Genomic DNA, 13528 nt, shown 5'->3' with positions numbered 1-13528 from the left:
CTATAAGAGAATTATCCAACAACAAAAATGCCACAACTAAAACAAAAAAAAAGAGAGAAAGAATTATAACTTAATTTGTGGAATCAAACAACAAGGTTTTGCCATTCAAAACATACAAACTTTACCTCCATTTCACATTCTTATGAACAGAATTCAGTTGCTTGTGTACAGATTTAGAAAACATTCACAATGAAAACAAAAAATAATTCATAACTTCAGTATTCAAGGTTAGGATAATTTTGAAGGGAAAAACATTTTATTTGTTTGCAAGTGAACTGAAGCAGGTAAATTGATTTATTTTTGTGGCCTAGATTGGAACTGTTCTTGTTTGGTCATCTGTATAGAAATAAAATGTGGCATACATGCTAAAAGAACATCTAGGCCTCCAAAATTATGTCCATCAAGTAATTAACTATAATCAAGAAGATTAGCATACAGGGAAGGCCGTCAGGTACTCTTTCATCCATTCATATCATATAAGCACAAAAGGTATGTCTATAAGCTGGTACTCTTTATACAGCATCCGACACAGGCAATATTTCTCTTTTACCTTTCCAGTCTGTACATAATTGTATCAACAGAGACAGGCAGCTCCCATCTTGCCGAGAACACACCATATTATCAAAATTCTATATCGCAGGAACTTGAGAGGATATCGTTGTAGCATAAACTAGCAGAAGAGAAAACTGTGTTCCATGTCACAATGGAAGTACTGCACTCTGGCCTCGTCCATGTCTCGTCAACAAGAACCTCCCACTGCTGCTAGATAGAGACCCTTCCATTTCCTGAGGATCCTTCTGCTGAGCAGCTCCCTTTGAAGCATGCCCCTGCTTTCCCCTGTTCTTAGGAGTGCTTTCTTCTTCCAAGTCAGGATCTTTCCTCTCCTCGCCGGGTCCTTCCTGTGGATCTCTCTTGAGAAGGAGAACACCAAGGGAGGATGAGCCCATGGAGACCGACCGGCAAACCTGCTGCAACCCGTCTTCCCCCAGATCACTCGGCGCCCGAAGCTGAGAACTTGGTGGCGGAGAAGAAGGTGCTGCTATTGGGTCGATTGCACCTCCAGTTTCCGCGATTCCACGCTCTGTTTCCACTTCGGGTCCCCCACGATCAGCCTCCTGTGGCCGGACGGCCATTTGGGAATCCTCCTCGAGAGCAGAGGAGCCTGTATTGGGTTCCACCGGATCGCTGGCGGCGGCGTGGGGCAGGGCGACGATAGGGGCGCGGCAGAGGGGGCAGTTGAGGTGGGATCGGAGCCAGGTATCGATGCAAGGGAGGTGAAAGGCGTGGCCGCACTTGGGGAGGAGGCGGAGGAGCTCGCCCTCGCGAAAGTCAGCGAGGCAGACGGGGCAGCCGTCGTCGGCGGCGCCGAGGAGGCCGTCGCCGGGCTTGTAGGCCCAGGCGGCGATGGACTGGATGGTGGGCTCGTCAAGGCCGACGGTGCGGACGTACCACACGTGGTGGACGTCGGCCGGCTCTCCCATCACGAAGAGGTCATCCTCGCCGCCACCGCCGGCGGCGGCTGCGGCGGCGGCGAGGCGGCGGCGGCGGCCGCGGAAGCGAAGGAGGGCGTAGAAGACGGCGAGGAGGATGAAGGAGGCGGCGACGAGGGCGGCGGCGGCGATGAGGAGGTTTGGGAGGAGGGTGGAGCCGTGGTGGAACTGGATGGTGGTGGCGTCGGGGGTGGAGTTGAAGGGGAGAGAAGAGTAAGTAGGAGGAGGAGAGCACATGCTGTAGAATTGACATGGTTCGTCGCAATTGGTGATGCAAAGCGTGGCGTTGGGCACCGGAAAGAGGATCCGAGGGTGGTGGAGAGCCATGGGAGAAGAAGAACAAGGAGGAGGAGGAGGAGGAGAAGAAGGGAAAACTTCACTCTTTCCCCTCCACCTCTCTTTGGGTTTGCTTTCATTAATTCTCTGGGAGAGAGGAGTCAATGAGTTAGGAGAGTGAGGTTGACGGGGGAGCGGAAGGTGACGGCAATTAGAAAAGAGTGAGGTTTCTTCGGGCGATAGGTGGGGGAAAGGCTCAGGTGGATCAGCTGTTTTGTCGCAGCAGGCATTTTCAGAATGGGAGAGGGTTGTATCTTTCGCGAGAAAGAAGGATTTTCCTTCCTTCGAGAGTATCCGCCGTTGGTCTCCATCCGCGCAAATCTCAAAACTGTCCGCAGTCCATCATTCATCCTCCTGCACAGATCTCAGTGCGACCAGTGGATGATCCAGCGGTGGATTCGAGCGAAAGGAGGGGAATCCTCTTTTCGTGCGAAAGATAGAACCCGTTGCCGCTAGAATGGACCAGGTCTCCGGTATGACCCTCATGTAAGCAAGCAGGCTGCCGCTGGAAATTAGAAGCCAGGGTAGGTGGTAGTCATCAGTCACGGATAAGAACGAAGCACAAAAGGCAAAGAAAAAATACAGCAAAATAATTACGCTTTTGTTGAATATTTTTCTTCTCTTTTTTTTTGGATGAATTAGTTGTTTAGCTTTCATATTGGGCTTTCTACTTAGACCAGTATCAACTTAGACTACGAGTCAATTGTCTAATCGAAAGGTTATGTATAAGCTATGTAACTTTTCTATATGAAATTTATGGATTATACAATCTCATTTGGCTATGGAATAGATATGAATGTAACATAACAAAATGTTATTTAGACACATAATGTTGCTATCTTGCAAATAATTTTATTATGGTCAAGGCAAGATATTCACTGTCCCAGAGATTAACCTTATTTTCATGGATAGGGTTGAAGTAAGTTTAACTCATGGGTTTGCAAAAGTTATTTCCTTCTTTCTAATTAATTTACTTTGCTTCTTATGCCCCTCTCTCTTTATTTTTTTTATTTCTTTTGCTTGCATTTCTCACCATTCCACATGATAGCAATCATTGCAATTATATGAAATTTTGATTTATTGCTTGTATATTGGTGGAATATTGAGAAATAGGAATTCCTACCCCATCTATTGCTTTGCAACCAAATAGGACCTAAGTATCCTGGAAAAAAAATATTATATGTATAATATGGAAGCTTTCAAAACTCGAGTCTTCCGTAGTTACACTTTTAAACTTAATTTCGGGTTGGTAGATGAGCAAGTGTAGTGTTCTTTTTTCAGTTGCTGCAACCAGAAGCAGCCACGGTACTTGTCAAGTATCATGCATAAATTATAGTTGGAAGATTTGAGATTGCGACAAGGAGCAGAGTAACCAGGGGCGGCCCAATGCATTTGGGGGCCTCGGGCGAACTCACTAAATGAGACCTTTTTTAAAATAATAATAATAATAATAAATTTTTAATAAGTATAAAATACTTTAAAAAATTATTTAAAAATAATCCGTCTAGCTTTTTGAGATGCAAAATTACTAATCAAACTTTTGTACTCAAGATTCATTAAAATATTATTTTCAATCGATAATATAGCTGCTCCTTTTTGAGATTGAATGAGTTTTTCGATTTTTCTTTTTTTTTTAAGTTTTTCATATCCACATTCATATTTTCTATTAGACATTTGAATATAAAAATTATATTAGTAAACAAAACAATTAAGATAATTACTACAAACAAATTAAAATATAAAAGAGAAAAAATAGAAGAGAAAAATTGTAACAAAATTATAGAAATTGCAATAAAATTAGAAAAATTAAACACTGGATGTTGAAAATATAATCAAACAACAAAAGGGGGTTAGAAGGATCACACCATATGTTGTGCACTTGTGCTACAGTGACTAGGCCCACTACCCAGTAAGGCAGTAACCCACTGACTCACTGAGTCACTGTCAGTGTCACAGACTGACAGTCTCTCAGTGATACGGACGGGAGGGAGGGCTGAGGGTGAGGGGACGGCCGGGCCTCTACTGCTTCACGGGACAACGGGAGCCGGGGCCGGCGAGGGAGGCGAGGAGGTCACGCCGTCTGCCGTGCCGTCACGGGATCACGGGCTCACGGCCTCACGCCTCACGGGAGCCGGGGCCGGGGGCGGGCGAGGAGCGGAGGAGGTCACGGCTCACGGACTGACGGCCTGACGGCTGACGGTGTCACAGGCGGGGTCTGGGGACTGGGAGGCGCTCAGGCGGAGGAGACGACCTCGCCGGCTCGCTGGATTGAGCCGGACGGGCCGACGGGCGACGGGGTCACGGCCTCACGAGAGCCGGGGGCCCGAGAGGCGGGAGGGAGGCAAGGAGCCGAGGAGCCGAGGAGCCTGGATGGCTGGATGCCGGGGAGGCGGGGACGGTCGCGGCCTCGCGGGATGCCGGGGCCCGAGGAGGCGGGGAGGCGGACTGGCGGAGGCGCGGCCACGCGGGGGGAGGCGAGGAGGAGACGAGTAGACGACCCAGGCGGCAGCCGGCAGGCAGTCACACGGTCACACCTTCACGGAACAGTCGAACAGAGTTACAGAGTAGAAGAGGTTTGAGGAAATAGGAATGAGGAGCAGAGGAGGAGGAAGCAGAGCTGCAGAAGTAGCCAGAGGATGCGGATGAGGAGGAAGTAGAGCTGCAGGATGAGGCGACCCGCGTCTTGTCGAGGTAGCCGTTGGCTCCTGCCATCCTGCGGGCTGCGGCTAGCTAGCTAGTAGAACCTATATTTCGTGAGCTGGGAGGGTAGAGGCGTAGAGCGTAGGATGCCGTCGCGGGGCCTTCTCCCGAGCCGGGGCCTTGGGCGACCGCCTAGGTCGCCTAAGGCTTGGGCCGCCCCTGAGAGTAACAAGGAATGGATTAAGCTTTGTATACGCTGTTTCGATTAGCTCAAATAATCATTGTGATGTAGCTTGGTTATTCATTTAATTTATTTGGCTATCATCTTGTCCCTATTCTGCTTCCTAAGTGGCTGCATAGAAAGGGGAAGTGTGGGTTATGCATGATATACATTATCCCATCCATTAATTCTCTATTAATTTAATTTTTTTTTGTCAACTGATTAGTTAGCAAACCATGTATCAAAATCTCATGCCCTTTAAATTGTGTTCATTTGCATGTATTGCCAAAATCTCAGAGTTCCTTTTTTTTTTTTTTGATGCAAACTCCGAGTTCCAATTTGTACCTTCATTTTGCGCATCATCCAAAGTCACTTGTGCTTGTAATTAATATAGCAAGTTATGATATGTAGAAATTTTTTGAAGCTTAGATACATGGTAGCCTTACTACGTACACTACAAAAAAATTGGGAATTGCTGATGCTTTTTATTGTCTATACCAATGCTTATAAGCATCATTAGTTTTATTAGCGATGCTTTATAAAGATCGCAAAAGCATCGGCAATATAAGTGTTAAAAAAAAAATTGCCAACACATGAAGAAAGTGCTGCTAACTGCCGATGCTTATAAGCGTCGTTAATTGGCAATGTTTATTAGCATTGCCCTCTGCCGACGCTTTTATGCGTCAGCTAATAGCAATGTGGTGGGACATGGCCTCTGACGACGCTTATAAGCGTCGTCTTAGGTCCCAGGCTTCTGACGACGCTTATAAGTGTCGTCTTAGGTTAGTGTTTAGGCGGAGTTTAGTAGAAGTTAGGGTTAAAATTGAGTTAGTGCATAGGATTCTGACGATGTTTTTAAGCATCGTCTGGCTTTCTTCTGACGACGCTTATAAGCGTCGTCTTAAACTAGTCTAACGTCCGACGACACTTATAAGTATCGTTATAGTATTTGCTTTCGATGACGCTAATTAGCGTCGTCTTAGTTTAATTTTTGCCGACACTACTTAGAAGTGTTGGCAAATTTTAGCGTTGGAGCTAAAATTACCGACACTTCTACCTAGCGTCAGAATATATATGTCAGCATTCTTCCATTTTTCTATAGTGCTAGATCAGGAACCTTCCAAAACATCCAACTACTTGTCATTTACTATCATTAATTTGGCCGCTAACCACTTGTCATTTTATATCTTAACTTTGGCCGCTCTATTGAAGCTCTTCTATATTTATTGTAATTTTTCTTTTTCTTTTTTTGAGAATTATGATGGGGATGCTACTATTAGAATTTAATTCTAGGAGCTGTCCCACATAAAGAGGGATGCCAACTGATAGAGATTAATCGAGAATTGACTACATCAACTTTTTCATAATATAACAAAACTTTATGAAATTCTTATATGAGAGTATGAAACCTGGTGCAAAGAAATTTCTCTTCGCCGTCGACATCCTACTAGAGAGGAACGAATCGGTGCCATTCACAGGGTTAGCGCAACACACGGGAAACTTTGGTGTATGGTTGCCAATCCATTTTTGAACGGAAACTTTTCGTTTTTCAGACAAAGTTTGGGCCTCAAAACATTTTCATTCCTTTAATTTGGTCGGCCGACGTAAATGTTTTGAGAAAGAAAGATGGGCAGGCCCATCAAATACAATCCACTGTCGAGCAAATTTATTGGTGGCTACTTCCACTTGCAAACCTCTCCATGTAGCCATTTCCAATGAGCGCAACGAGAAAAGCAAATAGCCCATAGCTAAATTGGGTTATTATTACGTGTTGTTACTAGAGTTGGAGCAAGCTAAATCCAGTATTTCTTTTCCCATAATCAACTATCTATCAGATTATAAGATGAATTACAAGGAAATTCGACTCTAAACTCCGTTTTTATGCATGATTTTTCTCATTCGGGTTGGACGCTACCATGGAACCGGCCGGCCTCCTTTCTTGATCTCTTTTGGTGCCGGCTGCAAAGTTCATAGGATGTGCCTCTTATCTTGCTGGTATCACATGCACCCCATATGCCAAATTCCTGTAACAGAATTGCATCAGCCCAATGTCGCCACCTTTATATGGTTTCCTCTACTAAGTTTTTTTTTTAAAAAAAAAGCTATGTGTATATATATATATATATATATATATATATATATATATATATATATATATATATATATATATATATATATATATATATATATATATATATCTCACACCCAAGACAAATATGATCTATCACACCTCTCCTCGTCCGTATTTACAAAATCAATCTAGGTAAAGTTAATTTTATTTGCAAGAAGATGACTTTGGTTTAGCTTTTTTTTTTTTTGATGAAAACGGTATTTCCTATAGCTCTAAGTTGAGTACATCCAGCCATATCAAAAGAAAGTAAAAAGTATAAGGTATAAGGAATATCTCCTACAGATGTCCATATGATCTCTCCGGAGTGCCGGACAACAAATGAGGCAACCCAGTCTGCTATATTGTTCGCCTCCCGAAAAACATGTAAGGCTCGAAAGTTGCTCAGCTCCTGAGCCAATCTACAGGTATCACAGATAAGAGGATAACCATTACCATATCTGTTCACTCACCGAATACAGTCGATCACCGCAGAGGAGTCTTCCTCAAGGCATATATCCTCAACACCAAGTACCCACCTCGCATAGGATATCCTCTTCCAAGCTGCCCGCAGCTGCACCCCAACTACAGTAAGTCTAGGCGTGTGGCGGCCACCAGCTACTATCATCTTACCAAGATGATCTCTGATCACAAAGCCAACTCCTCTTGACACCCCGTCCATTGACATACTACCATCGAAGTTCACTTTGAGATGACCAAGGAGTGGGGATACCCAAGAAACAAGAGCAAACCTAGGCGCTGTGACAGCGGAAAGAGTATCCCAGGTGTTCCTGGCCATCCTAGAAGAGAACCTAGCGGCAGCTGTAGTGACCTCCCTCACATGGAGCATGGCTTTGTCCACCACCATCAGCGGGGGTAACCTTCTGCCCTCAAGCATGCCAGCATTCCTGTCCAACTAAATATAATAAGCCAAATATGCCCAACAGATCCCCGCCTCAATAGTACTAGGCCTCCGCATGGAGACTCTCAGCCAATGAATCAAATCCTGTGCCCACTCGACTGAGTGAGGCAGCAAAGAAAGGTGATCTGCTCCAAATCCCCCTAGCTCTGGGACACTGCAAAAGAACATGATCAATAGTCTCCTCGGTCTCCATGCACTCCTCACAATACTGAGTAATCATCCTCCTTCTATTTGTCGGACTGGCTCTTGGTCGGTAAGCAAACCCCTGCCACCTTCCAGATGAAGAGCGCCATACGCGGATGAATCCGCATTCTCCAAATCCATCCTCCTTCTATTTGTCGGACTGGCTCTCAGCTCATCAACATATGAATATCTCTGGCTCGCACCTGCGATCGTCCTGTCGGCACCCAAACTAGTCTGTCTGGCCCCTCCCGGGCAAGAATTGGTAGGGCCAGGACCATCTCTGCCAACTGCTCTCTAAAAGCCTCCCTAATCAACTCCTCCCTCCAGCAGCCCCCCCAGGCTCCATCAAATCTCTGACCCTAAGACCGGCTAACCTCGACGTATCCACCATAACAGGTAGCCTACCAGTCGGCTGCTCCGTCACCCAGCAATCCTCCAGCACATCAATGGACCGACCATCACCAATGGTCCATCTGATCGTGGATAGCACCAACACTGCTCTAGCACAGATCTCTCTCCAAACCGGTGAGTGGCGACGACCAGCTCGGACCCCGAGCACTAAAGCACCATACTTGGCCCTCATTAGGGAGGACCACATGCCATCAGGCTCTAACATGAATCTAACGGCATGCCGTACCGCTAAGACCCCCCGTCTTGCCACCAAAGACTGTACCCCCAAATCTCCATACCTAGTCGGCTGACATACAACTTTCGACGCCATCAGATGGATGCCACCTCTACCTCCGTTCCTCCCCTAAATAAAGTTGCTGAAGATCTGCTCAAGATTCCTCACTGTCACTACTGGGATGAGGGAGTTGGATAGTAAGTAGATAGGGATCGAAGAGAGAATTGACCGCACCAGGATAATTCTACCCATCATGGAGAGTGAACTGTCAGCCTTCCAACCTGTGCCTGATATTGAGCTCAAGAAAAGAGCAATCCCTACTACGTAGACGCTGACTAGAGAGCGCCACTCCCAAGTACCTCAGCATGCCCTCCTACTCTCCCACCTCCAGGATCTTCAATATGGAAGTCTTCACAGCCGGTCTGGTCTTCTGGCTAAAACAAATAGCTGACTTAGATAAATTGACCCGTTGACCAGACATAGAACAGTAATCCCGAAGAGCCCTCCATATAACCCATGCAGCTTGCCTAGTTGCTCGGGCTAATAATAGACAGTCATCGACGAAGAGCAAATGAGAGATCGGTGTAGCATCCGGCACAGGCCTATAAACCTCCAAATCTTGGGTGATCACTGCATGCCAAAGGGCTCTAAAGAGTGTGTCTGCATAGATAATAAACAATAATGGAGAAAGGGGGCAGCCCTAACGCAATCCACCAGAGGACACGAAGTACCGGGATGGTGTCCCATTGACCAATATGGCGAAGGAAGGGGCTCTGATATATAACCCATCTAATCCATATCTCGTGAAAACCAAACCCCTACAGAGACTGCTGCACAAAATCACATCTCATCTTGTCATAGGCTCTCTCCATATCAAGTTTGATCTCCATCAAACTCCTACTCGAAGCCCTGCCAAGATCAAACATGACCTCCTGAGCAATAAGAACATTATCTGTAATACTCCGCCCTCCCACAAAAGCTTCATGTTCCGGGCTGATAAGCCTCGGGAGAATGCCCCTCAGTCTAACTGCTAGTATCTTCGTTGTCGCTTTGTACATGGTAGTGCACAGACTGATCGGACGAAAGTGACTAGGCTCGGAAGCATCTTGCCGCTTCGGTATTAGGGTGACAAGGTCCTCTCCCAATTTGTAGATATTACGGCTATACAGAAATACTGTTGTATGGCTGCCGTTACTTCCTATCCAACAATCATCTAGTACCTCCGAAAAACCATCCGACCCCTGCACCTTGTCCCCCTCGAGGAACCACATCACCTTCCAAATCTCCCTCTCCGATACCGGCCTGATCAGTGCTGCAGTATCCTCCTCCGCTACCCGTATCGATGGCGGCACAATGTCCTCTGAGATCCCACTACCTGTTTGCCCAAATCATCTGACCCTGAAAAAACCCTCCAACACCCTCTGAATCATATATGGGTCCTCCACTAACTGCCCACCCTCATCCCTGATAGCTTTGATCCTGTTCCGATGCCTAATGATCACTGCCGCCTGGTGGAAAAATCTAGTGTTCCGATTGCCTTCCTGGATCCACTGTACCCTCAATTTTTGTCTCCAAAAAATCTTCTGTTGTCTCAGGAGAGAGTCATGCAGTGCTAAAAGTAACCTAAGCTCCCCCATCTTCTCATTTGCCAAGCCCCTCCTCATAGCCTCCTGGGACTGTAACCTAGCAATGGCCTCCTCAGACTCCTCAATCCTCTTGAAGATGTTTCCTACCTCCTCACGGTTCCACCTCCTCAACCTTCTCTTCGTCAGCTCCAACCCGCGAGACACTCGGTACATAGCATCCTCTCTGACCGGTACACCCCATGCCTCCCTCACAATCTCCCAGGATCGTGGATAACGTAGCCAGAACTTCTCAAATCTAAAGGAGGAATAAACTGAAACAAGTGCATCAGTACTAACCAATAAGGGGTTGTGGTCAGACGCAATCCTCGACAGGTGACGAACATGATGGTCAGAGAAACACTGAACCCACCCGGCTGTGGCATAGGCTATGTCCAGTCTCTCCCAAACCCGTGCCTACCCCTGCTGATTATTGCACCATGTGAATCTTGGGCCCAAGAAGCCCAAGTCTATCAATCCATTCGACATAATGAATTCTTGCAACTCCTTGATCTCCCTCTTATAAGTAAAGGCCTTCCTCCCTCATCTTCTCCTAGGGATCAACAATATAATTGAATCACCTGCCAACAACATAGGAGAGCCCTGACTGATAAGCTGAGACGCCTCCGCCCACAACAACCTCTGTTCTCTAAAATTTGTACTGGCATACACAGCTGCAAAAACCCACGGGCTTCGATTATCCTCCGAGATCACTATGATGACCTCTTAGTTACCTACATGGAAGACATCAAGTTTACATCCATCCTGTGCCCAAGTCACAATAATATCTTCCGACAATCCTTGAGATTCCACTGCATAGACCCCCCCCCCATGACCTCAGAACTGCCTTTCTAGCCCTCTGAAGGCTCATTTCGGATAGCCGGATCTCAAACAAAACACAAATCTCCGGTTTATGCTGGTGCACCAACCTATGAAAAGCCGGGAGAAAGAAAGGCTTCCCTGCACCATGGTAATTCCAAAGAAGGGCTCTCATGATGCACGTGGGGCGTCGGCACAACCCACACCCCCCGGGCCGCTGCCACATTTTGTCTCCAAATCCAATTCACCACCACTCACCAAGTCACTGCATTAGCCGACTCACTGTGATTCACACCCTTAACAGAGGCTATCAGCTGATGCAAGACTCGAAGGCGTGTCCCACTGTTCATCTGTGCCATTTGGCAGTTGGCACGCAGGCTCCACTGATATAACACCCAAGGCCACTGGTCCTTCCTCATGGCCATCACCAAGGTGCAGGGGCGGCCCAAGCCTTAGGTGACCTAGGCGGTCGCCCAAGGCCCCGGCTCGAGAGAAGGCCCCCGCGCGACAGCATCCTAGGCTCTAGCCTCCCAGCTCCCGCTCCTAGCTACTAGCTAGCTATAGTGTCAGAGGGTAAGGCCGCAGGAGCCAACGGATACCTCGACAAGACGCGGGTGCTCCACTGTCCACTCCTCCTCAATGGCTTAATCCGATCCCATATTCCCATCGGCCATGATGCCATCGCCCATCATTCCTCTCTGGCTCTCTTTAAAATCCTCATCCTGCTCCACTCCTCCTCCACTCCTCAATCCTCTTCTACTCTGTTCGACTGTTCCGTGAAGGTGTGACTGCCTACCGCCTGGGTCGTCTACTCGTCTCCTCCTCGCCTCCCCCTGCGCGGCCGCGCCTCCGCCAGTCTGCCTCCCCGCCTCCTCGGGCCCCGGCATCCCGCGACCGTCCCCGCCTCCCCGGCATCGAGGCGGTCCCGCCGCCCGCGACCTCCTCGCCTCCCTCCCGCGGCCCCGCCTCTCGGGCCCCCGGCTCTCGTGAGGCCGTGACCCCGTCGGCCCGTCCGGCTCAATCCAGCGAGCCGGCGAGGTCGTCTCCTCCGCCTGAGCGCCTCCCAGTCCCCGGACCCCGCCTGTGACACCGTCAGTCCGTCACTCCCGTGAGCCGTGACCTCCTCCGCTCCTCGCCCGCCCTCGGCCCCGGCTCCCGTGAGGCGTGAGGCCGTGACGGCAGACGGCGTGACCTCCTCGCCTCCCTCCCCGGCCCCGGCTCCCGTTGTCCCGTGACCCCGGCGGGCCCGGCTGTCCCCTCAGCCCTCACGTCCGTCTCACTGAGAGACTGAGTCTGTCAGTCTGTGACAGTGACTCAATGGGTAGTGGCACTATAGCACAACATATGGTGTGATCCTTCTAACCCTCCTTTTGTTGTTTGATTATATTTTCAACATCCAGTGTCTAATTTTCCTAATTTTGTTGCAATTTCTATAATTTTGTTACAATTTTTCTCTTCTATTTTTTCTCTTTTATATTTTAATTTGTTTGTAGTAATTATCTTAATTGCTTTGTTTGGTAATATAATTTTTATATTCAAATGTCTAATAGAAAATATGAATGTGGATATGAAAAACTTAAAAAAAAAAGAAAAATCGAAAAACTCGTTCAATCTCAAAAAGGAGCTCTAGATAAATTTGTTATGACAAACAAATAAAACACTACATCAAGTTCAACTCAGGAATTAACAACAGAACAAGCACCTGAAATAGAGCTAAAAGATGACATGAAAGGAATGAAACAAAATGAGATTGACAACCATATTCATGGTGAAGAACATAATGAGAAATTAGATGAAGATAGGATAAATAAGGATAGTGTAGAGCTTAATGAAATTAGTTCTATTTCTACAAATATATACGATCCTGGTCAATGGAAGCAAATCGATACAAGGTTGAGAGATCTATTAGTAGAAAGAGGTCCAATTAGAGATTATGATCTTTATTTTCCTAAGGATGAAAATAATAGGCACTTCTCTACGCTACATTACATTCGTAAATTACCTAATGGTGAAAAATATGATAGAAGATGGTTAGTGTATTTGAAGGATTTGGATAGAGTATATTGTTTTTCTTGTAAATTATTTGATTCAACACCTAACACGAGTCACTTAGTTAATGAAGGAACTAGGAATTAGAAAAATCTAGGTATTATGATCAAAAGTCATGAAATAACTAATGAACATATTACTAGCATGAATAAATGGATTAATTTAGAAGTGAGATTGTTGAAAAATAAGACAATTGACAAAAGTCTCCAAGAATAAATAAACCAAGAGAAAGATCATTGAAAAAAAGTATTATTGAGAATTATTGCTGTCGTAAAAAATCTTGCAAAAAATAATTTAGCATTTCGGGGAAAGAATGAAAAGATCTATCAAAGCAATAATGGAAATTTTTTAAGTTTTATTGAAATGATTGCAGAATTTGATCCAGTAATGCAAGAACATATTCGACGCATTCAATATGGTGAAATTCACAATCATTATTTAGGTCATAAGATTCAAAATGAATTGATTCAAATGTTAGCATCTGAAATTAAAACTATAATAATTAAAAAGATTAA

The 13528-nt window shown here is 46.2% G+C and overlaps 1 protein-coding gene across 1 annotated transcript; it reads right to left on the bottom strand.

Annotated features, from left to right (window-relative positions):
* Positions 1–516: 516 nt before the first annotated feature.
* On the bottom strand, positions 517–2316 carry LOC103717976 (RING-H2 finger protein ATL52-like). The gene has a single exon (XM_008806572.4). It carries the CDS (start codon positions 1815–1817, stop codon positions 699–701), a length of 1119 nt encoding a protein of 372 aa, XP_008804794.2. The 5' UTR covers positions 1818–2316; the 3' UTR covers positions 517–698.
* Positions 2317–13528: the final 11212 nt, after the last annotated feature.

This window comes from Phoenix dactylifera, unplaced genomic scaffold, assembly GCF_009389715.1.
Source record: "Phoenix dactylifera cultivar Barhee BC4 unplaced genomic scaffold, palm_55x_up_171113_PBpolish2nd_filt_p 000139F, whole genome shotgun sequence".
NCBI classification, from domain to species: Eukaryota; Viridiplantae; Streptophyta; class Magnoliopsida; order Arecales; family Arecaceae; genus Phoenix; species Phoenix dactylifera.
Note: the sequence above shows the minus strand (reverse complement) of the source record. Positions and strands in the feature narration are given on the sequence as shown.

Coding starts and splice junctions, on each gene's coding strand:
- LOC103717976 (XM_008806572.4), bottom strand. CDS start 1,817: ATGGCTCTCCACCACCCTCGGATCCTCTTTCCGGTGCCCAACGCCACG.